Source organism: Loxodonta africana, chromosome 9 (genome assembly GCF_030014295.1).
Source record: "Loxodonta africana isolate mLoxAfr1 chromosome 9, mLoxAfr1.hap2, whole genome shotgun sequence".
NCBI lineage: Eukaryota > Metazoa > Chordata > Mammalia > Proboscidea > Elephantidae > Loxodonta > Loxodonta africana.
In genome coordinates, this window is record NC_087350.1 from 118,329,689 (window position 1) to 118,355,274 (window position 25,586).

A 25,586-nucleotide genomic window follows, 5' to 3' on the forward strand; every position below is an offset into this window, starting at 1 on the left:
CTGGCTGTTACATATAATCACATGGGAGATACAGCTTTGTCTGATTAAATAATTAAAATTACAGTTTTGTTAAAAGGAGGGGAAAATGCAGTATATTTCTGTTTTTCACATATATCACTGTATATTACATCTCTTTGGATTAAATGGCAATAGTTGTGTTTTCTTTATTTTCTTGGGGTTCAGCCCGGGTCTGACCCCAAAGTCCCATCTTCCTGCCCACTGTATCATGTTGCCGGAAAGAGAGAACGGGAAACTGTGTGGTTGCACCGACTGGCCTAAAACTGGCGATCCTGTGTTGTTGTTTTCCAGAATCCAGATTGTCTTCAGTATTCTCTCAGTACAGCTCTCTGCAGTTTAAACTCAGTGGTACACAGAGAAGATGATGAACCCAAAATGATGGACACTGTGTGATGTGGTTAAGACTGCTGGGGCCAAGTACTATTTTGCTACAAGAAAGGAGGAACTTGGCTATTTTCTCGACACTTTTATGGGTGCTGCACTTTATTTTTGTTTGAGTTTTGACGGGAGGGAAAAAAAAGAGTACTGAAACGTTTTGTATTTTTTTTTTTTTTTTTTTTATGTGCTGCTAGTTTTTGTTTTGTTTCTTGAAGAGAGGAGTGGTACCGTAATTTGCAGGAAGTCAAACTGGACATTTTTTTTTTGGCTACTAAATTTGCCTTTAATCTTATCGTTCTCAATTTTGGAATCAAAGTATGAAAATCTGCACAAATTCAGTGTTTACAAGAACTGGTTGATTCTAGGAGGCATCTCTCTGCTGCAGTCCCTTTTTATATGGCTCTTCATGTCCTGCTTTACAGAATGATTAAAGATAAAAATGTACCTGTACCTTACTTCGAATTTAGCTGTCAAATCTGGTGTTTCATCATATTAAAAGCAATAAAACAGTAGTCAGTAATCTGCTTTACTAAACTGGGCGGCACAAATCGGCCTTTCCCCGTAAGACAGCGATGCTGCACCTGCGTTTTGGGCACCAAAAGCCAAACACTTGACGGGAGTGTAAACCTGATAGAAGACACTGAATTCACCCCCGAAATACCCTTACGCTGTATCTCTTAGTAGATATCACCCTGTTGGCTTTTTAGTATTAAGGGTTTTAATGATATAAAAAGTGAGCTGGGATTCAAAACCAAATCTGCTAATAGAGGGAAAATACAGATATTTTATATGTATAAAATCAACTGTTAATTTCTGAACGTTGTCTGGGATCTCTCAGGGAGCGAGTTTTATAGGATTGCCAATGGCCTGCCAGAACAAAAGGCAGAAGAATCTGGTGTTAAGAACTGTGATGATTGTTTATTCTCAGTCTGATGTAGCTTAAGGACTTTTCTAAAGAGCAGAGGGAAATCTTGTAGCGCTAACTGCCTCGAGCTGCCAACTGCTTATTTCAGCTCATAGATGACCCCGTCTGCAGTGATGGCTCTCATTACGTTTGGCTCTGCTCGCTTTAGCTCTGTCTCCATATAAGTCACTTCAAATATGCCAGGATCTTTGAGGATTCATGTTATTTGGAGTTAGATGACAGTGCTAATTCTGCCATCCTTACTACTTGCGGACTAAGCTTCTGACTTACAGGAACGTGAGCTTTGAATTTGTATTGGGAATAGCCTTTGGCTCAGTGCCCTCTGGGACTAGTATGTGGAAGATGGCTAACCATGGGAATACGTGTCTCAGTTTGAGAAACCAAATAATGCTGAGGACCCCTCACGGTGGTGAGACCTATGGCCTTGGCCTCGTTCACACCTTGTTTTAACTGAGTGAGGTGATCGGGCACTTAGTACCCGTAGAAATGGACTGGAATTACTGCATCATACTTCAGCTGTACATCACAATCTTCCTGGTTTTCAGAATAAGTCTCTTTGTGCTTTGATATAAATATATACTCTATAATAAATAATAAAATATTGACTAATTTATATGGTAATATTAATTGGTTTGTAATTATTTTTTTTTTACCTATGGGCTAGTTATAGAAGTTTCCTAAGTTTTTTCCCTCTTTATATTCTGTTCTGGAGCAAGCCCTTCCCATCAGATAGAACGGACACAAGAATAAAATCCCCACTTTCACACAATTGTTAGCTGAACCATTACTTTCATTCCTTTGGCTTCACTTTTTCCCAGGATTTTCCTGTAAGCATCCAGATTGCTTTGAATTTCATTTTGCCTTCTTGAAGGTATAGAAGTATTAATGACTGGCAGGTGGAAGGAGACAGTGTCAGTACATTGAGTAAACTATTCTGGAAGGTTGTTTTTATTTTTTAAAACAGTAATTACTGAAGGAGCTAATCTTTAAAATGTGACTATATATTTATTTCAAAGGGAAATATTCCTGTTTGGAGTGTCTGAAAGTAATTGGATTTGTTTTGGGGTATTTAGCAGTACTTTAGTACTTTTTTTTTTTAGTACTTAGAGGAAACCCTGGTGTTGTGGTGGCTAAGAGCTACGGCTGCTAACCAAGAGGTTGGCAGTTTGAATCCACCAGGCGCTCCTTGGAAACTCTATAGGGTCACTATGAGTTGGAATCGACTTGACGGCAACAGGTTTTGGGTTTTTTTTTTTGTCTAGTACTTAGAGCAGTAAATTGACATCCTTTTTATTCTTTGTTTTGCTTCAGTAGTAAGAACTTCTACCAAGAGAAGTGTCTTCTGTTTTAAAAGTAGAGTATACTAACAAAAGAATAATTCATCTTTCAGTTGGACAGTTTTCCCTAAATAAATGAAACCAAGCATGGAAAGTCCAGACTAGTAAAATGTCTTTGACATCAAAGTGTCCATCATTCTTCTTTCATTTGATAGAATTTATCTTCTAATAAAAGATTTTTTTTAATGAAATCGCCATCACTCAATTTTTTCCATGTTAACCGTCTCATTTTATGAAAGGTGGTAGAAGTAATACTGATTTTAAATCATTACTTGAGGATAGGTAGAGGGGTAACACTCTCCTAGTTATACCATTAGTGGCGGAAAAGCCGGTTCTCAATCATTTAGATGAGAACAGATAGATGGGTAGCACTCTCTCCCAGTTATACCATTAATGGGTCTTTCAGATTTTGCCTAATGAGCTCACCATCTACTATAACTTTTAAGAAAATTGGGTCTTCCTCTTCTTTCAGACCAGCATTTGTATTCCTCCATTAAAGGTGAATTAACATGCTGCCTAAAAAAAAACATGAAATCTGGTTTAGTAAGTAGATTTTTTTTCCAGGGGCTGGGGGCGGGGGGAAGGTTGTGGGTTTAGGTAGGGTGATCCTGAAGTTACCTTTGAGGTGTTTTCAGAGAAAAATAAAAGATGTCACTTTACTAGTCTCAATTTTAGGCTTTTAAAGGAAGGCAGCCTGTATTTCAGTTCTTAAATCGAGTTGTGATGGAAATTGTACTTGTCTAGGTTGAGGCCAGGGTCTGTCTCAGCTTTGCCCCTGTTCCCATGTGTTTTAATGAGACCCTCACGCTCTGCATTCCTTTCCCACCTGTGATGGACCTGTGTGTATGATTTCACAGGTTCTCCTGAGGAGCTGACTGATCGTGTCAATTTTCTTGCTTACTCTGTAAGCTAACTGCGGGGGGTTGGGGGGGTACGGTGTGCAAAGATGAATAAAAGTTGATTTTGGATTGCTTACCATCTAATCATGACGTTGAAACCATTATCCTAAGTCTTGAAGTTTGATCTTTTCTAAATATGAGAATGATTTAAAAAAAAAAAAAATTCCCAGAATATAGAGCCACATCATTCACTTGGTTTCTTTAACCAGTGTAATGACTCATGATGTTTGCTTTTCGTGCACGCCTTCTGAGTTCTTTAAAAACATGACAAAAGAGTGCCACGTTGATTTACACTTCGGGAAAGTCCTTCTAAAGCACAATTTGATATGAGAGCTTTTACTTAGTGCTCAGTATGGAAAAATGGTGATGGTCAGTGAGGCAGAGAAAGGAGGTGGGCTAGGGCGGAGGATGGACTCTATAAAGCACGTCAGCTTTTAGCAGAAGCTTTAAGCACAGCTGGACTAGTCTTGACTGTTTTAAAATTTTTGAACTGTAACTCCCAAAATAAAAATCCTGAATTGCAGAGATAGAAAAGCTATTTCTGCAGTTCATCAACATCAGGGGATTATTTTGTTGAGAAGACACCTGTTTTAAAACTGAAATTCTTGCTGTTGGTTGCAAGGACTACAGCAGTTTAATGTAGTCTGAGGTCTATAATGACAACGATTTGTTGCCAGCTTCGGTTTTGTCACAAATTTTATATTTTGCTGGAATGCTGTTGTATATAGCTATAGCAGAAGTAGCCATGGGCCAGTGTTTAGAAAGCTGAGGCTGTATTTAACCTATTTCATATGGAATTGAGAGTGGAAATAAAATTTCTGGGTGGTGCTAACAACTGCCCATCTGTTTCTCCCCAGCACCCTGTGCTTACAAAAGAGAGAACCAAGCTAACTCTGGCTGTTGCTCCAGAAAGCAGTAATGGCTTGAGGGACTGTCCTCCTCTGCTAAAACAACCTAAGGCCTAGTAGCTTCTCCTCGTCATGGCACGTAGCTCCAGACATTTCCATGTGGCTTGTAAGTCATGACAGGCATATCAGCATTATATTGAGTTTGCAGGATGGGCTACTCAGCAGTGACATTCTTAGAACTGTCTATGATACCAGCTCAGCTGCCATAAAAACTTCTTGTTTAATAAGGAGAAGTCATTACAGGCGTTTCCCAAAGTACTGGATGAATGTGCAAAACGTTGGGTTAATTGTTTAGTGGGGGAGGGAGTGCTCACATGGGAAGAAGTCTTACCATTTCTCATAGCCGTGTTCTACCTTTTTTTAATTTCCAAACTCTGAACGGCGTCCAGAAGGTGAGTATGACTACAGCAGTCTAGCAGGGGATAGAATTAGTGAGACTTCAGGGCAACAGAACAGAAGGTGGGACAGGAACCGCTCTGAGAGGCACCAAAGACAAAGCAATGTCCCCAGCTCTGAAATGCAATTTTATTACAATAAAGATGAATACGTGGCGTAAAACCCAGTGGTAATCTGTAAGTTCAGTGGTTCAAAACAATTTTTGGAAAGTACATAGTATTCAAATAAGGCATTTTAAAACCCAGTGGTAATCCATAAATTCAGTGGTTCAAAACAATTTTTGGAAAGTACACAGTATTCAAATAAGGCATTTTAAAACCCAGTGGTAATCCGTAAGTTCAGTGGTTCAAAACAATTTTTGGAAAGTACATAGTATTCAAATAAGGCATTTTAAAACCCAGTGGTAATCCATAAGTTCAATAGTTCAAAACATTTTTGGAAAGTACATAATCAAATAAGGCATTATAGAAAGTTGTGTAAAGAATGAAACATTTACTATAATCCTTTTGAAAAAGCCTTGGGCCATTTTGAAAGACCAACAATGAATGAAAAATAAAAGAAGGAAAAATAAGTTTTTCCCCTAAAATACAAGAACCACTTGCTGGCATTTGTGTATTAAGAGACTGGAGTAAAATGGGCCAAATTTTCAAATAGCTCACGGAGGGACTTGTTTGATTTCATTTGGCACCAAGTAAAGTAAGAGTAGGAGCCCTGGTGGTGCAGTGGTTAAGCGCTCGCCTGCTAACTGAACGGTGAGCGGTTCAGACCAATCCACCAGCTGCTTTGCAGGACAAAAATGTGGCAGTTTACTTCCGGGAAGATTTAAAGCCTGGGAAGAAACCCTATGGGGCAGTTCTGCTTTCTCCTACTGTCAGTCAGACACAAGAGCAGCGGGGTTTTTTTAAAGTAAGACTAAACATGCCACGGAAGATACAGTGGTGTTTCTCCTCCACCTCGTGTCACCCCACTCCTACCAGGACACAGTACAGAATCATGTGTCCTTGTTGTCCCACTAAGGAATCTAAAATAATGACTAAAAAATGGCGGCTCAGGTCACACTCGCCTGGCATAGTTCTTTCAGAATCCTAAGATAGGACGGCAGTGAACGCTAGCAGGTATCAACTTCTTTGATCAGCAATAAAGAAGCCCCTCTTCAGGTAACTAAACTACCTTCCTGGTTTTTTTTTAAACGGCAGGTAAAACTGTTGTACTGCTCCACCAGTTTACTCCTACGATTGGTACCGATGTCACGGGAGTTGCCCCAGGCAGGCCTGACCTATTTCTGTTTCCTAAAGACCAAGTATGCTTATTTGACGTGGCACCACGGGTTTTCTTTATTCTTTTTTTTTGGTACATGTTTAACATCACAGCGTATTATACGTTTCCATCACAAGCTGGCCGGTACAGCCTAAAGCACACGTTTCTTAACCTGAGTCATATCTGAAAACAGGAAAGACTTGACACTTTCCACTGAAGAAAATTCCTTCAAGTTTAGTGCTTATCCAGGAACTTACAATGTCACATTCTAAATAGATCTCTCAGAACACAGTTATTTCTCAAAAGAAAACCACTCCCTAAAGCAATATTGCCCTAAATGCTCTGATACATTTGTATAGCAAATTGGAAATTCTGAAAAAACCAAACCCATTGCCGTTGAGTCAATTCCGACTCACAGTGACCCTATTGGAGAGAGTAGAACTGCCCCCATAGGGTTTTCAAGGAGCGCCTGGTGGATTCGAACTGCCAGCCTTTTGGTTAGCAGCTGTAGGTCTTAACCGCTACGCTACCAGGGTTTCCGAATAAAAGGAAGGTATGTTTAACGACAAGATAAATAGAGAATATATGGCCGGCTTGGAAGTTTCTCAGTTCAAAGGCAGCGGTGAATTTGCATTCTGCAACTGACCTGTAAATCCAGTTGTTTTCCTCTGGAATTTGAGAGAGTCACAAAACGGAGTCCCACAGTGCTAGAAATGTCTTGTCTTGGCGTCAGTCCATACATACGCCTCTGATGAGGTACTTTCCCCAAATTAGTCTTTTTTTTTTTACTTTTCCAGAAAAATATGGAAACCTTTATCAACCACTTACTGAACAACAGTCAGATTACTACGAATCACTCTTTGCATTTTGATTTAAAAAAACATTTAAGACATCACTGATGTTTTAGAATTGCACACCCACAACAGATAACTGAGGAAAACACTAGACGACTGCAGAAGACAAATCTTAGCATCCACCTCATTTGGTACATCTAGAACAAAATCAGCAGAAATGAAACTATCATTTTCAGAGAACTCGTAGGTGCAGGCGTCTCAGGACGAGGAGCTTGTGCTCGCCTCACTGATGCCTGGCACTTTTCCTCACGGAGAAACTGAGGCTGTGTGGTTTATCTGTGGAACTTTTGTTTGCAGGAAAGCATATACGTGGGGCCATATCTTGTTGGTTTCTGTTCCAGAGAATGTCTCCAACACCCCCTTTTTCCTAAAGACGGGGAGAAAACACAGGTCTGAGTGTTCCTGCTGCGCTGTCTCGGAGTGATTCTGTACAAGGTGGTAAGGTAGGCCTAGGGGGCTCAGTAAGTGCAGGTCTGTGATCCAGAGAAAAGCACGGGCTGGCCATCGCAAAGCCTAGATTCTGGTCTCGTTTGTGCCCTCGGACTTACAGAAACGGTCACTTAAAAAATAGCCGGGATCATTTACTGAGCACGCTCTGTGTGTTAATTACGGAGCACGCACGGTTTGTCAGGCCCCCCGCCCAGTGCTTTACATACAGTACTTAGGGAATTCTTTCAAAGCTCAACTTTCCTTACGTTACTGATGAAACCGTGTTTTAGAGACCTAAAGTAACAGCCCAGCTCACTCAGCGGTAGATTTCCAGACACGGTCTGCCAGAATCTAGACTCCCCCTTTGGTTTCCTTTGGCCACTTAGACATTTGCAGAAAGAGCTTTCTAATACTTGACTGTCACTCCTGCTTTTCACCTAGATTAATTTTTTTTCTCTATTCTACCCTCTGAATTTTAAGGGAAACAGGAAGAAAGTGTGTTGTTTTTATTCTTCTTCCTACTGGGTTTCTCCATTTCCCCCAGGGAGATTTGCCGGGCTCGTCAACAGGCCTGCAGCCAATGTCTGTTTACTGCAGTTGCTGGGGGTAATGTGGTGAGAGGTGAGGATCAGAAGCCAGCTGCCTGGCAAACCACACACAGCCTCCAGAGATCGCAGCTTTCCTCTTGCTTCTCCCCTTCCCCAACATGGTACAGGTGCCGGTGTACACGCAGGCACACAGACACAGACGTACACACACGCACACACACCCCCAAAGGCTGCCTGGAGTCCTTGGGTGCCGCAAACTGTGCGTGTCCTCCCAGAGGCACTTCAGAAGGCCTGGTGATCTGCTTCCGAAAGGTCACAGCCTTGAAAACCCTACAGAGTGAATGTCTATAACACACGGGGTCACCAGGATTTGGAATCGACAAAATCGAGAGCAACCAGTTAACCAGTACTTTGGACTCTCTGGGTGGTGCAGACTGTTCGGGTCCACCCAGAGGTGCCTCGGAAGAAAAGCCTGGTGATCTACTTCTGAAAAGTCAGCCGAGGAAAACCCTCTGAAGCACAGTTCACTCTGACACACGTGGGGTCATCATGAGTCACAGTCGACTCGACAGCAACAGGTTTTTTGGTTAAAGGCTGCACAAGAGGACGTGGAGAACTCTGGCTTATTACTTTCTACAAACCTCTGCAATGCTTGCTAGGTTTTCAGAGGTTTCACTGGGGACAAAACTGTTTCTCGATACCTCACAGCATTTACCGCTGTTGAGATGAACAAATATTCCCACTTTCTTCTTGGTAAGAAACAACTAAGGGAAGAAATCACGCAGACGCCCTCCTGCTTCGAAAATCACAGGCAGCTTGTAAAACTTTGAAGAGAACAAGCTTCTTAACAGCGGTAAGCTTCTGGAAGAGCCACTTTAAAATCAGGCCAGCCTCGCAGGTGGGTTAGTTACTGGGGGCACAGCACAGGCTCTGTGCAGCCCTAAAGCTCTCCCTCCCGGGTTCATTTCTGTGTAAGGAAACAAACAGCTTCCACAACCGGTCCTCCACAGGGTAGTAACACCCTATTCCTAATCACAGACCTAATTACGCTACAAGTGTCCCACAGCTGAGAAGAGTTTTGAAAACAATACAACTGTGAGTATTTTAAAACAACGCAGACCATCACTGAGCTGATGGCAAATGCCCCTTTCCGTTGCCGGTTAGGGCCAGTCGTCGTCTTACAGGTGGACGCTAGCAGGAGGAGTCTGAAATAATGGCAACAGGCAGCATACCCAGGAAGACTAGGAATTCTTTTAAGATATTGACCTGAGTCATGGCTCCATCTCTGCAGCCCTCCCCAACTTCCCTCCCCACATTGTGACAGAATTAACCCCTTCCTGGGCGATGGAATGGTCAATGCGCTTAGCAGCTAACCTGAAGGTTGGAGGTGCGAGCAAGTCCACCCAGAGGCGCCTTGTTAGAAAGGCCTGGAGATCTACTTCTGAAAAATCGGTATTAAAAACCCTGTGGAGTGCAGTTCTACTCTGACACACATTGGGTGGCCTAATTGGAGCCTCAAGGCAACTGATTTAACTGGTGTGACGGCTTTCGCTGATCCGTGATTACCTCTATGACAGCCCTGCAGTGTTGTTTTCATCTGTCCAGTCTGAGTGCCTCTCCCTTCTGCTGACTTTTGGGGAAGAGGCTCTCCACCAACCTCAGCCCCCACCGCCCAGCTCCAAGGAGAGACATGATAAGAACTGATCAGTGCCAACCCCAGGACTTTTGCTGGAACTACCTAGCAGAAGAGGCTCCCTTTCCTGCTGGGGGAGCTGAACCGGTAGGAATGTAAGCTGGAGGGTGGTGGGGGGCTGCCACACAGAGAGCACCCACCTGAGAGCGACTGAGGCCTGATGAGGTTAGGTGGACACCAGGACCCTGCCATACCTTTGGACTTTGATGTGACATGACCCATGAATTCCCCTTTTGGTTAAGCAAGTAGGAATTAGGTTTCCTATTAATATAAGCATGTATCACACTGTGGTAGATGTTTACCCAGCTCCCTGCAACACCCACATACAGCAGGACCTGGCAGGGACTGGATCTAATTAAGTGTGGACCAAGGGCCCAGCATCTGACAGCATAAACTGCAGCAGTTAACAGAGTGATTGACCAGTGCCAGGACTGATGTCTTTACAGGGCTCATCTCCCAGAATTCCCTTAACTGCACTGTAAGGTAGGCACTACCATTGCTCAGGTATTACGGATAAGGAATTTGTGGCACAGAGGGTAAATACCTTGCCTAGCCCACACAGCTGGGAGCCAGCAGAGCCAGGATCAGTACACAAATCACAAAATTAACGTTTAACAGTTACTGTAGAGAGTGAATCGCCAACTATTCTCATTTCTGCCCCAAGAAATAACAGCAGTGTGGAGAGTATCCCTTCAGATCCGACTTCATACTGACCCTATCGCAGGAATGGCAGTAAGAGCCGGTAATCATGGAGTGCTTGCTGGGTGTCGGGCACAGCGATAAGAGCTACGCGTGGTAACTCATTTAATCTTTCAACCCTACATGTTGTCACCCCATTTTACAGACAAGAAAATAGGCAGAGGTTAAGCAAAAGGTTACCCAAAAAAAAACAACTCGCTGTCGAGTCGATTCCAACTCATAGCAACCCTAAAGGACAGTGTAGAACTGCCACGTAGGGTTTACCAAGGAGCGGCTAGTGGATTCGAACTGTGTCCTTTTGGTTAGCAGCCATAGCTCTTAACCACTGCGCTCCCAGGGCTCCAAGCAGGGGGATAAGGCCAAGTTAGTAAAGTGCGGTTTGAACTGAACCAGTCTGGCTCCAGAGTCTGTGCTCTAACCAGGACACGTGCCTGACATATTTTTCAAAAAGAGAATGGATGAATGAAAAGGAGATGCAAGCAACCTGTGTAAGGAGTGGTGGGGCTGAGTAAACACTGGCTTGTTCATTAGCTGAGTCAGATACTCATCGAGTAGATTCTCGTATCTGTGTGACATGAATTCTCTCAAGAGCAGGCAAAACCGTATTAGGATATAAGCGTCTAGAGGCTATTACTGAGTCCATTAAGTGATGGGAGGATAATTGCCATTGGAGACACTTCCGTGCTACAGCGTCCTCTACTGCCATATATACAAAAAACAAACAGTTGATGTCACTCCCAACTCACGGCAAGCCCTGAGCGAGTTAACTGTACCCTCTGGGAGTGGGAGTTACCGGGCTTGCCTCCCACTCCTCCCCACCCTCTCTCCACCGCACAGCAGAGACGGCTGAGACCGCCCCGCCCCCGCTGCAGGTGTAGCCCAATCACTGTGACCCCTCGCACCCCAGGGAGGAGTTCAGAGAGGGCAGTAACTCAGCTTAAACAATGACAGTCCCGGGGGGTACAAACGGTTAACTCGCTCAGCTGCTAACCAAAAGGTTAGTGGTTCGAGTCCACTCAGAGGCACCTCAGAAGAAAGGCCTGGTGACCTACCTCTGAAAAATCAGCCACTGAACACACTATTGGAGGCACAGTTCTATACTGAGAAGCACGGGGTCTCCGTGAGCCAGAACGGGCTTGACGGCAACTCTGGTTTTCAAACGGCACAAGGCGTGCTGAGTGATGCTCAGGCTTGTGTTCGTGGGGGCAAGGTGCCCCATCGCCCCCCTTCACCAAAGAGAAAGTGCTGGCCGTTCCTGGCAACACCCTGCCGCCGCAAGGAGCCCGCCTGAGCCCAGAAGGCAAAGCCGGGAGAACGGCAACCCTTGGGGCCGCACAGCTGTGAGCAACCCGAGGGCTGACTGAAGCCCAGCCTACCTCCTTCCGGGCTTGCTTCTGTTACACGAGCTAGCAGACTCTCACTGCTGTGGAAGCCAACCTGAATTGCGTCGCCTGTTATTTTAGCATTTTGCTGTAAAGCATGGATAATCAAGAACAGGCTCAGGACCCTCCCATGTTCTGGAAAGCAGAGCACTCACTGGTAATAATCCAGGACCGGCTCCGTCTGCGCTTCGTATGCCTTCAGCCTCTTGATGACTGTCTCCGGCCTGTCGTCCTCGCGCTGGACGAGGGGTTCCCCGGTCAGGTCGTCAATGCCCTAAACGGGAGTTACAAGGTCTGATTCCCCACAGCAAAGCCAGCCTGGTATTCTGAAGGGTACTTCAGATGTGATTTTAAAATGATTTTTAAACAGACGTCTTCTATATGCAAGCACCATGCACAAAAATGTGCTGAGTTCTAAATAACAGACTCAAACCCAAACACATGATTGTGACACTGCGCCTGGAGACCCCAGGGTCATTTCCACAGTGGCAGTCATGGTCCCCTTGGAGTAAAAGGTTTTGTAAGCTGCCTCCAAATCATTTCACGTATATACAAAAAGATTCAGCTCTTGACTAGGCATCGCAACTCCAAGCCCTAAGTAAATGAAGGTGTCGCTACTACTCCCTGGAAGAAATAAAGGCTTCTGAATGAATAGCAACCCCTCCCCTCCGCCCCTTGCTTGCTGGATGGAGTCCCCGGATGGTGTGAGGGGTTCGTGCGCTCAGCTGCTAACTGAAAGGCTGGGAGGGTCAAGTCCAACCAGACGTGCACCAGAAGAAAGGCCTGGCGACCTACATCTGAAAAACCAGCCACTGAAAACCCTATGGAGCACAGTTCTCCTCTGACACTTACGGGGTCGCCACGTGTCAGCATCATGGAGCACAGTTCTACTCTGACACTTACGGGGTCGCCACGTGTCAGCGTCATGGAGCACAGTTCTACTCTGACACTTACGGGGTCGCCACGTGTCAGCGTCATGGAGCACAGTTCTACTCTGACACTTACGGGGTCGCCACGTGTCAGCGTCATGGAGCACAGTTCTACTCTGACACTTACGGGGTCGCCACGTGTCAGCGTCATGGAGCACAGTTCTACTCTGACACGGGGTCGCCACGTGTCAGCGTCATGGAGCACAGTTCTACTCTGACACTTACGGGGTCGCCACGTGTCAGCGTCATGGAGCACAGTTCTACTCTGACACGGGGTCGCCACGTGTCAGCGTCACGGAGCACAGTTCTACTCTGACACTTACGGGGTCGCCACGTGTCAGCATCAGCACAGTGGGAGCCAGTTAATGCTTGCTCTTGGGCACGTCTTTACCAACAGGCTGGACTAGGCCAGCTGACTACACCTGGTACCCTGAGAATATACCCTCAGGAGTTCTGGTCAGGTGCAGGACTTCCCAGTTCACAAAACCTGTGCCTGCAGGTCTGTGGGGACGAGAGGACGGGGGGACAGTCTGCTGTGTGGAAAGCCGCGTGAGCCCCACTGCAGCTACTCACCACACTCTTGGGAGGGTTGAAGTCGATGTTGTAGACTCGACCACTGGCTGGGTGAATCCAGCGAGCAGTGAGGCGTTGCTTAATGACCTCAAAGGGCACGTTCAGGTTAATCACCGTGTCTATCTGATAAACTTTATCCAGGGCTTCAGCCTGCGGGACTGTCCTTGGAAAACCTTTTACAATTTAGAAAAGAGAAAAGAATTAGTGTCGGGCAGTCTTCATTTTACTTGGATCCACAATCAACGTCCATGGAAGGAGCTGTCAAGAAATCAAAGAACACATGGCATTGGGCAAATCTGTTGCAAAAGACCGCTTTAAAGTGTTGAAAAGCAAAGATGTCACTTGGAGGACTAAAGTGCGCCTGACCTTAGCCTTGGTGTTTTTAGTCACCTCATATGCACGTGAAACCTGGACAACGAATAAGGAAGACTGAAACAGAACTGATGCCTTTGAATTATGGTGTTGGCAAAGAACACTGAATACACCACAGACTGCCAAAAGAATGAACCAATCTGCTTGTAAGAAGTACAGCCAGGATGCTGCTTGGAAGTGAGGGTGGACATGTTATCGGGAGAGATCAGTCCCTGGAGAAGATATCACGCTTGGTAAAGTAGAGGATCAGACCCTCAACGAGGTGAACTGACACCGTGGCTACAACAATGGGCTCAAACAGCTACGATTGTGAGGCTGGTGCTGGACCGAGCAGTGTTTGGCTTCATTCTATCCATTGTGCGTAAGGTCGCCATGAGTCAGGAGCCAACTTGAGGGCAGTTAACAACAACAACAATCTGAACAAAAGGAAAGACACACCAGGCAGGCTGGCCATGGCTACCTAGATCAGCTACTGAGAGCAACTCTTGGAAGCTGCTGCTGGGAGGTGCCCCTGAGGTGCCGTTCCCAGGCACACCCTTGGTCCACCTGCCTTGCTCTGGGGCAGGAGGAGGCCCAGCCATCTGTCACTACGGCCACCGACAACGTTGGTTTGGCTCACCCTACATCTTACTCTCACCTATGTCATTTCTGCCCTCTTTCCTCCACCTACAACCGCTTCCTTTTATATCTTTCACACACCATTCAGACCAACATGCCTGTCCCTGGGAAGAAACTGGACTGAGCCCCTGGGAGAAAGAATTTTCGGGGGTGGGAATCCTTCCCACAATTCACCCACTGAAGAACTGGCTCAAATGTCAGGGTGGCGTAGGCCAAGCCCTTGGTTCTCTGAGCGAGAAGTGACTAGTTTACTCCAGCTCCCCCAGACAGCTTTAAAGCTTTTGCCCTGTGACAGAAACACATCTGAGAGGCCACCGTTCTGAGAGCTCCAACTTACAGCGAGGGCTGCTCCCCGCTTTGGGTGATTTCCGTCTCTCCATCTTCCCAGCTCCCTAACCCTGCCCCCAAGCTGCCAGCCCCAGGCCTTTGAAGGGATCATCCTTCCAGGTTTTGCTCTGTCACTTAAAGGCTCTGTGACCTACCCTTCCATCCCTAACCTATCAATAGGGACATAAGACAGAGCCCCTATCGCACACAGTACTGAGGACGGCATGGCTTACACAGCACACAGGCAACAGCTGATCTCTGCAGTCACTAAGGCGCCCTTCACAACCAAACCCAGCTCCCGTCCTCAGATCGTCCGTGTGAGCTCACTCAGGCACTGTCTGTTGACTCCCTTTCTTACAGGAATAGAGGGATTTAGGAAATACTTTCTCTCCCAGTTCACCTCTCTCCTTCTCAACCTCCTGCTGCTTCTCCTCTTCCTCTGCCCAGCTGACACAAGAAGCTTCCAGACAGCTCTCCCTGGGCTTCTCACCTCATCCCTAACATTAAAACCATCCCACTGCCATTGAGTCAATTCCAACTCAGAGCAACCCTATTGGACAGAGTAGAACTGCCCCATAGGGTTTCCAAGGAGCGGCTGGTGGATTTGAACTGCTGACCTTTTGGTTCACAGCCAAGCTCTTAACCACTGTGTCCCCAGGACACTAGCTCCAACAAATAAACCAAGGCCGTGCTCTGCCCAATCTCTCCCTCCGTTTGCCCTTCCCTTCCCCAGCCTGATTCAGGTCTAGTCCACACGGAGCCTTTGTGCACATTAGAAAATTGCGGTGCCTTCCTCCTGGAGGGTAAACCCAACAACAGGCCTGCAGGGCTTGGTGAACACAGCAACAGTGAGTGCCGGCATGCGTGTGAGCTGTGAATGCGTGTATGCGTGCGTGTGTGTGCATGCGTGTGCGTGTGAGCTGTGAATGCGTGTATGCGGCATGTGTGTGCGTGTGAGCCATTGGTGTGTGTGCACGTGAACCATGTGTGGGGGACGAAGATGACTCGGAGAGAAGAATGTATAAACAGCAAGCCTAGATTAGCATACTCTCTTCCAAAAAAGGATGTTGTGACTCAGACCTTCTTGAAGGACTTATTCCAGCTTTAAAAAACAAATCTCTTTTGTGCCCCCTCAGTATCAACAGAGCAGTAATTAGAAGCTAAAAACTCCGCCTGTCTTCAAGGATTCCGGCCACACCGCTGGTTGGGAAAGTGTACAGCCTTACCTTACCTTTCCGGCCTCCCTTCTTCCTTCCGTGGTCACCCTCCACGTCATAAAATGTTCTCAGAGGACAGGGAGGCGGAAATAAAGTCACATCCGAAGGGAAGTTAGGAATCCTGCAATTCACCTCCCTCTTTCCACTGGGATAAAGAACAGGCAAAGCCCAGGGAAGACTTGCCCAAGGCCTCAGGTGGCTCCTGACCGCCCCCTGCTGACCGTCTCCAGCCCATCAATGCTCATTCTCCAGCCAGCGGCACTCAGCATCTTGGGCAACTAAAAAGGAGCCCTGGTGGCGTGACAGTTAAGCTCTCAGTTGCTAATCAAAAGGCTGGCAGTGGGAACCCACCCAGCAGCTCCACAGGAAAAGACCTGGTGATCTGCTCCCATAAAGATCACTGACTAGGAAGCCCTGTGAGGCTGTTCTACTCTGTCATAGAGGGTCGCTATGAGTTGGAATTGACTCGATGGCAACCAACAACAACAACAACAACAACAAAATGCTCGGGACACCTCCACTTACCATCCAGCAGCCAGCTATACTGGGTGAGATGCTTCAGCTCATGAAGGACCAGCCGCGTCATGACGTCGTCTGGGATGAGCTTCCCCTGGTCAATGAAAGTCTTGGCTAACACACCAATTTCTATGGCAGAGAGGGGGAAAAGCCAATCAGCAAGCGGGCATGTTTTCTCCAATTCCAGGCCCCTAGGCACGGCTACCTGAGGAGGAGCTCTGGGTAGTGTGTACATAAGAAAACATGCATCCTCAACTTTGTGATAAAAACAGAAAACCTGTTGCTGTCCACAGCCGCCCTACAGGATAGGGTAGAACTGCCCCATAGGGTTCCCAAGGAGCGGCTGGTAGATTTGCACTGCCGACCTTTTGGTTAGTAGCTGTAGCTCTTAACCACTGCGCTGCCAGGGCTCCGATTAAAACAGAGGTTACAAAATAAACAAAAATGATCTCAATTATATAGAAACATGTAAATGTATAGACAAAAAAAATAACAGAAAACTATAGATCAATGTTAACAGTATTCGTCTCTGTGTGACAATTATGATTTTTATATCTTTGCACTTTTCTGTATTTTCCAAATTTTCTATCAGCAGTTTGTGACTTACATTTCTACTTTTTACCTTCCCCTCTCCCCAAATTATATGCAAGGACTTCCAGTCCAGCATGTTATTTAGAGTTTGGTAAATATTTTTTTGGCTCAATTGCCAGTCATTTCATATTATTTCTAAACAGACTTCTTATAAAAAAGCTTATTTTCTTGATTCAAAAATTAACATTTGGGAGCTTCCAAACCTACAAAATACAAAAAGCTACTTTCAAAGTAAATTATTTGTAATGAGTTAACTTTCTACAAAGTTATACACTAATAAAAAGAGGAAAGGAATGCTACAAAAAAATAGGGAAATTCAAATCCAGCTCTTATTAGTCCTAAAAGATGGAGACACGAGTCTGAGAAATGACCATCTGCATTATGTAAGAAGCCACTTTTAATTCTGTCTCCTCCCTTTTAAGTCTGGTGATTCTCATGTTACCTAACCCAACACAGCCCATATCCCAGTTAGCTGGAAATATCTCATTGTCTGCACAGCTGTGAAGTACAAAGGAGAGGCCAAACCAATATGTAAATAACAGGTCTCCTTTACATGCACCTAGTTCCTGCCAAAATTGCCTTTAGCACCATTATATAACCAACTACCTAAAACTTGATTTTTAAAATGTCAAAATAAAATGAGGATACTGACAGGGGATGAGTTAACTGACAGCTTTCCACCCGATTGAGGGCTTTTAAAAAACCTTCCTCAGATGATAAAGACTCCAGTCAACATAGTGGTGACTTCTGAGACAGGAAGGAGACAAGAGTGGGAGGGGCACACGGGGGCCCCCCTAAAGTACTGGTTTCCTGTCTGGTGGTAGGGAAACGGGCATGCATTCTTACTATTTTCCTAAACACACACAGACATTATAATACTTTCATGCAGAGATATTTCACAAGCATTACAGTGAAAACAAAAACCTCCCTCACCCATCATCCACTCTCTTTCCTCTTCAGTGAAGCACCACCCAGGCCTGCTCCTTGCCCTCCCGTTCACTCTCCTCACACCCTCAGGATGAAATCCCAACTCCATAACTACAGAAGGACCAATCCACCTCAGGCCCCACTGTACCTCTACCCTCGCCTCTCCCATTGGCACCCTACCCTGCAACACACGCCCAGCAAGGAGCTCCACGCACTCTGGGTCCTCCTAGCCTTTGCACAGGCTCCTTTCTCCCCTGTTCTGCCTGACTGGCTCTCACTCATCTTTCAAGGTACATCTTAAAGAGCCCTTCATCGTGAGGTTTCCCTCAGCCTAGGCAGTGAACTGTTCCTCCTCTCGACCTCCATAACATCACAGACTTGTCCCTACTGGAGCACTTACTACACTGCTAAAGCCACCAGCTGACCTGGTCATCTGCCTACCTGTCCCCCACACTACACCCTGATACCAGCACCTCCTGGGAAATATATTTGTCTATCTCCCTAGCATAGGGTAGGTGCTTGATGAATCCACAGGGTGGGTGAGTGGGTGGGTGCATGGATGGATGGGTGGGTGGATGGGTTGGGTGCATGGATGGATGGGTGGGTGGATGGGTTGGGTGCATGGATGGATGGGTGGGTGGATGGGTGGGGGCGCATGGATGGATGGGTGGGGGCGCATGGATGGATGGGTGGGTACGTGGATGGGTGAGTGTGTGGATGGGTGGGTGGTTGGGTAGGTGGGTGCGTGGATGAGTGGATGGATGGATGGGTAGATGGGTGGGTGGATGGGTAGGTGGGAGGGTAAATGAACTGATAGATTGCCTGGATCCTCCTGGTTGCTAGCTGTGGAATTTTAAAAAGGCCTAATTTACTTTGTTAAAAATTACCAGTCCAGCAAAAGACTACTTCACCTTTTAAAAACTGCTCTTTAAACTATGTAAACAAACTCTGGTGCACCCATAAAATACTGTGCAGCCATAAAAAAGACATGGAAATAAAAGGGGACACAGCCCAAATGTCCATCAGCCGACGAATGGATACATAGAACATGGTCTAGCCCCAACTGGCAGTAAAAAGACATCAAGTGCTGATCCATGCGACAACATGAACCTTGGAAACACCATTCAGAGAGAAACCAGACAGACATAAAAGGCCATGTATTAGAAGATGTTATTTATGTGAAATGTACAGGACAGACGGACGGGAGATTAGTGCTTGCCAGGGGGCTGGGGCCAGGGTGGGTTAGGAATGGGTGTGGCTGCTAATGGGTAGGAGGTCTCTCTTTGGGGGGCGGTGACATGTTCTAAAACTGCTGTGATGATAGCTGCACAACTGTGAATATACTAAAACCTACTGAATTGTACACTTTAATAGGTGAACTCTAAGGTTTGTAATTTACACCTCGTGAAACTGCTAGGAAAAGAAAAAGGGGCGCTCCTTATGGAAAGCAATATTGTTTCCACAGGGGTGGAACAGGAAGTACAGTCTGCTATCATCTGTGTAAAATAAATAAAACCAGAGGAAAGAACAGATGAACATTTGATTGTATGTTCATAAAATATCTCTGGAAAGGATCTTTTCACTAAATATTTTTTATAATTTTTGTCATTTCAAGCCATGTAAATATATTGCCAATTACAAATTAACTTTTTACCATTAAAAAAACAGCTTGAGCACTCCGTTACTAGAAAAGGTCGGCGGTTCCAACCCACCTGGTTGTGTCTGGGACGACAGACCTGGAGACCTGCTTCCAAAAGGTCACAGCCTTGAACCCCCTGGAGCAGTTCCACTCTCCACACGTGGGGTCGCCAGGAGTCGGAATCGACTCAACAGCCACCAAGAGCAACCGTCTACATTATTGTAACTAGGCACGACTACGCTGCACACTGAAAGGAGACCTGGTGGTGCAGCAGTTAAGTGCTCGGCTTCTAACCAACAGGTCAGCAGCTTGAACCCACCAGCTGCTCCACGGCAGAAAGATGTGGCAGTCTGCTTCTGGAAAGATTACAGCCTTGGAAACCCTATGGGGCACTTCTACTCTGTCCTATATGGTCGCTATGAGTTGGAATTGACTTGATGGTAAAGTGTTTTTTGGGTTTAATTTCAAGATGAGAACAAATGAGATTCAAAAAGATCAGCCACCTAGTCCAGGGTCCCTCCCGTCTATGAAACGCACTATGCTTAGAACAGGCAAAAAGGGACAACAGGTATGTCATGCGTGTGAAGAAGAAAAATAAACACCTTAAATGACAGTTTTCAATTTCTGAGCAATCACCTGCCAACCTCAGTTTCTGCCATTGTCAAATTATTACTACTACATACTTTTCCTTAAAGCAACTCAGCTTTTTGTTGTTGCTGTTTAATTAGTCAGCTCTATCCATGAAACTGGAAACCCTGGTGGTGTAGTGGTTAAGGGCTACGGCTGCTAACCAAAGGGTCAGCAGTTCGAATGCTCCTTAGAAATACTTTGGGGCAGTTCTACTCTGTCCTATAGGGTCTCTATGAGTCGAAATCGACTCGATGGCACTGGGTTTGGTTTTTTGGGTTTTTAGCCATGAAATTACAGGCTTGGTGTGATTTTTTTTTTTTTTTTTAATACACTTTGAAATAAATGTTATTGTTGTTAGGTGCCATCAAGTCAGTTCCAACTCACTGTGACCCTTCATACAACAGAACGAAACACTGCCCGGTCCTGAAATAAATTAAAAAAAAAAAAAATTTTTTTGTCTCCCAGAAGTATCTCATGAACTCGAGTTGGGGATACTGCGTAGTGGAAAGGGTACTTAACTGGCACACAAGGTGACCTGGGTTTCCCCTAGTCCTCCAGTAACTGCGGTTTTTATCAAACAAGTTCTTACAACCTCTCCTGAACTCAGTTTCCTCCCCTTTAAATGAGAGGCCTGGACCCAGTGTGTCAGGGTCAGAGCACAAGTGTCCTGACTCCCGGGGTCCCAGGGTGGTCACTGTTACTCCAGGTTGGCTACTGGTGGTGGGTTTCCGATATTCTTATCATTTCTGCTAGAATGGTTTTAAGCCTTAGTTGTAAAGCACAGTTTGGGGTATAAAGCAGAGCCTTGTTTGGACAGCAAACTGGCAGAATTTTTCCGCACGCCATCTGATGGTACCATATACGTGGAAACTCCGCACAAGGGAATTTACTGGAAGGAAATACGCCAAGATGCTGCCAAGTGTTCACGTACAAGGACAGTTATAACAGCATTTATTACAGCAAAGAATGGATAATATAAATGTCCAAGAGAAAAATGCCTAAATAACTGTACAACCTTCATGAAATTATGTATTGTTTTTAAGACTGCTTAGATGTTTGAACGTGACCTGAAGAAAAAAAGGTGTCTAAGCAGTCGCTGAGAATGCGGCAATTTGGCAAACACAAATGCGATAAAGAGAAAAGAGAAAGAAACACAGAATGTTAAGAAAAAAGCATCAAAGGATTCATCATAATTCGCTGGGGTGGGCGGGGGGGGTAGAATTCTGGAGGCTCCTATTTTCTTCTTTAATAGTCTCATGACATATTTTTCTTCCTCTATAATAACCAAGAGGTTGCCAGTTCGAATCCGCCAGGCGCTCCTTGAAACTCTATGGGGCAGTTCTACTCTGTCCTATGGGGTCGCTATGAGTCAGAATCGACTCGACAGCAGTGGGTTTGGTTTTTTGGTTTTATAATAACTATGCTTTACTTTTACTATCAGAAAACATTAAGTAGTATTTTTAAAATAAAAGATGATTCCTCTCTTTTGGCTCTGGTCTTGTGGAAAAAATCCAGTCCACTTACAAATGTTTGTTGAGAGCAGATTCTTAGTCCTGAGATAGAGAACATTCCTAATAACCCCAGGACACCTCCCCAAGCAGGGCTTGCTGTTTTCCTTGTTAGAGCACTGTGGGAAAGAATCCAGAAAGGGCAGGGCCCCAAGCAAGCTAACCATCTCACCCGGCATTCCCCGCCTCCCTCCTCTTTGGCCTCTTTTCTTGTTTGGGAGCAGACAGCAGAGGACAATATGCATATCATGTGCTAAGAAGCAAAAAAAAAAAAAAAAAGCACTGTTTCTTAATTAAAAAAAAAAAAAGTATTTAATTGGTTTTTAAATGTATTTTTGTTTAAATGTTTTGTGTGTTAACAAATGAGTGGATCCTTGGCTCTTCACGAAGGTGTTCCTCTCCACATAGGTAAGCCCAGCTCCTCAGTTATTTCTCAAAGAATCCCAAAGCATGCTTGACCCCCTCGGGCTTTGGGTAACCGTCCCCCAGCCCACTGCAGCACCCACGACCGGTGGCTCTTGCCTCACCACTTCGACTTGTTGCATCAAGAATAAGCAAGCGAGCCAAACAAGTCAACCTTTTGAAGTTTAACTGTACAAAACACTTATTAAAGACCGATGCTGGAAGAGAAAGCAATACAAGTAGCAACGCACCAAAGACGGTAGGTGCTGAACCAAAGAACTCCAAGAGACAAGCTAAGAACACCGGACTGGGTTTTTTGTTTTTTTTTTTTACTTAAAAGTCAATATTTTTGAAGCAGAAAAACAAAAACACCTAGGAACAACCTACATGTCCATCAATAGGGGACTGGTTAAGTTAATCGTAGTAGATCCTGCAACTAGATCCGTATACGTTAAATAGGATGCAGTAAACTCCTGTGCCTTCCAGTTGAACAGGATCTCAACATAAAGTGAAAACAGGCTGGTGCAGAATGTACGTATAAAACCAAAACCAAAACCACACCGGCTGCAGTCCAATCGATGCTGCCTCACGGCAACCCCACGTGTGCAGAACAGAACAAAGTCTCCATGGCTGTGACCTTGTGGAAGCAGATTGCCAGGACTTTCTTCCAAGGTACCTCTGGGTGGGTTCAAACTGTTAGCCTTCCAGTTGATAGTTGAGTGCTCAGCCATTTGCACCACCCCGGGACTATCTATCCATCTCTGATTACATACTGCATAAAATAAACAAGATAGCTATATGTGGTTGTATATAAATCAACATTTTAGGAGAAAACCTTGTTCCCCTCTGAGAAAGCAGAGGATAAAGGAGGGTTTCACTTTGCATTATATGCACTCTGCCCCGTTTCCAACCCACGTCAGTATTACTTTTTTCTTAAAGTTTCAAAATGTGTTTTGTCTGGGGGAAAAGAAGGTCAACACTTTTGAAAACAACAAACAACTGATCCACTGTTGACTTTTTTTTTAAACAGCCTTCTTAAGATATAATTTACATACTATCAATCTCGCCCCCTGTGAAGTGTACAGTTTGTTGACCGGATTTTGTGCTGAGCTCTAAGCATTTACTTGGCATGAAAAACACTTTCAGATGACCACGCACGAGAATAACTTTCATGTTTAAGAAATGTCTGGGGGTATCAAAAATCAAAGCCCATTTGTGACCTCAACGCCGGGAAAGTAATACTCGATCTTTAGGTTTTGGGAGGGAAAGTCGGAACTCCAAGGTCCCACAGGTCTCAACAACGACGACAAAAAGGAAAAAAACAGCAGACCCTAGCAAGTGTAACGCCAGCTTTCCAGGTTCAGGGTCACGTGGAGAACAGGCCACAGCTCCAGGTACCTTCGGCGGCTGCGGCCAGGGCACCGTGTGCTTTCCAAACAAAGCCAGTTGTTTCCTTTCATCTTTGAAACTTTGAGCGTGTCCCAGCTACCCAGTCCTTCCCCCAGTGACCCGCTCGGAGGTGACCGCGGAGGCCAGAGGTTTCGGGGCGCAGTCGCCCACACTCAGAGGTCGCTCCTCGGGACGGCGGGAAGGAGATACTGCGCCCGCATCCGCGGACCGGCACCCCCGTGCCCGCGCCCCCGCGCCCGCACTCCCCGTCCACGAACCCCGAGCCGGCGGCCAGGCATCGCCAGCCCCCACCCGGGCGCCCACCTGTGCCGCGCAGCATGTTGTCCCGGAGCAGGTCCCCGCTGGAGAGGTGCTTCAGCTCGAAGTGCTTAATGATGCGCGACGATACAGTGCCCTTGCCCGAGCCGGGGGCCCCCATGATCGCAGCGCGCAGCAGCCGCGCCGACGCCCCCATGGCCGCAGAGAGGCCGCCAGGCGGTGCGCTCGGGCCTGGCCTGCGCGGTCTCCCTGGGATCCGGCGGCCCGCAGCGCACCGAGCCCGGCACTCCCGGAAGTGAAGCCGCGGCCCCGCGCCCCACCCGGCCCACCCTGGTCACCCGGCCCCGCGCGCGCCCCCGCGGTCACCCCGCCCCCCGAGCGCGCCCCGCCAGGCCCGCCCCGTGCGCGCCCCACCCCCCGCGGTTACCCCGCCCCTCCGAGGTCACCCCTTACGCCGCCCGCCTTCCCGCGGTCACCCCGCTCCCTCCGCTCTCTCCGCGGCCACTCCGTCCCCCAAGCGCGCCCCCGCCAGGCCCGGCCCCGCGGTCACCCCGACCTCGCGGCCCCGCGCCAGGCCCGCCTCGCGCTCGCCTCCGCCCCCGACTGGCCCGCGTAGGACACGCTCCCGGCGGACCCTCGGCCACCTACCTCTGAGAGCGCCTCGGGCGCCCAGGGCACTTAGGCACCTCTCCCACCCACCCGCTCCCCCCTGCTTCCTTCGGCCGCCGGGGGTTCCCCGAGGTCCTCTGAGTGTCGCCCGTGCTCACCTTGGCTCTGGCTGCCGCGCCCCCAGACCCCGGCCACGCCGGTACTAGCCCGTACAGCCCAGGCCCAGCCCGTGAGGCCGCTTCCCTCCGTGCCCCTCGGCATCCCGAGTGCACCCGGCACCCTGGCTCCCCCAGCGCACTTCCTCGGCTCCTCCCCACCCCTAGCCGCCCCTTTCGGACGGCGCCCTCCCCCAACTCCCCTTCGGCCCCCCGCCGGTGCCCCGCTTTGCCCAGTCCAGCCGGATGGACGGTGCCCCCTCCATGTCCCCTCCCCACCCGCCCGTTCCCTCAGTCGTCGCGGGACGCCACCCTTCCCCTTGTCCCTACGCTGGTACAGCGTGACCCTCCCCCGCACCCCCATTTCATGCCGGTATTTCTGTCCATCGGTGTAGAACCACAGTGCTGACACTGAGCAGAAAGCTGACCTTTCACAGGTGAGGAGACCCAACAGTGAGGTGCTTGCAGGCACACATCTCCTGAGGTGTCCCTTACTTCCCAGGGCCACACTTCGAGACTTGTTACTTCTACTCTGCAGAGCCGAAAAGTATTGGCTCCTCCTTAGCCCCCATCGTTTGCCTTCGAGAATGCCTTAAATCTTTGCCAGAAATGCCATAAATATTTATCCAGCACCTACTGCCTGGCGGAAAGGTGTTAGGAATAAGACAAAGCTTTCTGCTCCTCGGAGAGCTCAACCCACCCTGCCGCTGCACCTCGGATGAAAGGCCTGGCAATCCGCTTCCATAAAGATTATAGAAAACCCCACGGAGCACGGTTCTAATCTCTAACACATGGGGTCTCCATAGGTTGGAATCAGTATGGCAACCTTTTCGGGGGGAGGGGGAGGTGTGGAGGGAGTGTGTTTAAATTTAGATTGGGGGTCCTGGAGGCTTTGAAGAAGTGACATTTGCTTAAATACCGAGTTAGAAGGGAGAGAGTGACTGGGCAAGGGGTAAAGGCCCTAAAACTAAATGTTGGGCATATTCCAGAAATAGAAACACAGCAAACATTGGAGTACCTAGTTCATCTGTAAAACGGGCATGGAGTTAAGATAAAATACTGAGTACAATGCCAGCCACAGGCTGAGTGTTCAGTAAAGGTTATCCATTTATCATTATTATCATTGCTTTGTGCTGAGGCACTCTGCTAAGGCACAAAGAACATTCTGTGAAAATAGTACCC

At 46.9% G+C, this 25,586-nt stretch overlaps 2 protein-coding genes across 4 annotated transcripts in view; one reads left to right on the top strand and one right to left on the bottom strand.

Moving 5' to 3' along the window:
• CDC37L1 (cell division cycle 37 like 1, HSP90 cochaperone) overlaps positions 1-903 on the top strand; it is a 32,430-nt gene extending 31,527 nt beyond the window's left edge. For both annotated transcript variants that reach the window (XM_064290589.1, XM_023539424.2), the window contains one exon: positions 310-903. In XM_064290589.1, the coding sequence (XP_064146659.1) occupies positions 310-411 (102 nt within the window). In that variant the 3' untranslated portion in view covers positions 412-903. The remainder of the gene's footprint in view (positions 1-309) is intronic.
• A 4,067-nt stretch (positions 904-4,970) lies between these two features.
• Positions 4,971-24,502, bottom strand: AK3 (adenylate kinase 3). Of its 2 annotated transcripts, none has more exons than XM_064290593.1 (5): positions 24,408-24,502; positions 16,285-16,404; positions 13,226-13,398; positions 11,879-11,997; positions 4,971-7,339 (listed from the first exon to the last, which is right to left on the bottom strand). In XM_064290593.1, the coding sequence occupies exons 2-5, from the start codon at positions 16,343-16,345 to the stop codon at positions 7,219-7,221; spliced, it is 474 nt and encodes a 157-aa protein (XP_064146663.1). In that variant the 5' UTR covers positions 16,346-16,404; positions 24,408-24,502; the 3' UTR covers positions 4,971-7,218. The 2 variants fall into 2 exon arrangements, with proteins under 2 accessions (XP_064146663.1, XP_064146662.1); XM_064290592.1 differs by lacking the exon at positions 24,408-24,502 and adding an exon at positions 23,686-23,887.
• Positions 24,503-25,586: the final 1,084 nt, after the last annotated feature.

What these genes read in the sequence shown, in the direction of transcription:
- AK3 (XM_064290592.1), bottom strand. Translation starts at nt 23,836, where the DNA reads ATGGGGGCGTCGGCGCGGCTGCTGCGCGCTGCGATCATGGGGGCCCCC. An exon ending in GTATAGCTGGCTGCTGGATG is followed by an intron (nt 13,399 to 16,284) that starts GTAAGTGGAGGT and finishes AAATTGTAAAAG; the next exon opens with GTTTTCCAAGGACAGTCCCG. An exon ending in CCGGTCCTGGATTATTACCA is followed by an intron (nt 7,340 to 11,878) that starts GTGAGTGCTCTG and finishes CCCCGTCTTTAG; the next exon opens with GAAAAAGGGGGTGTTGGAGA.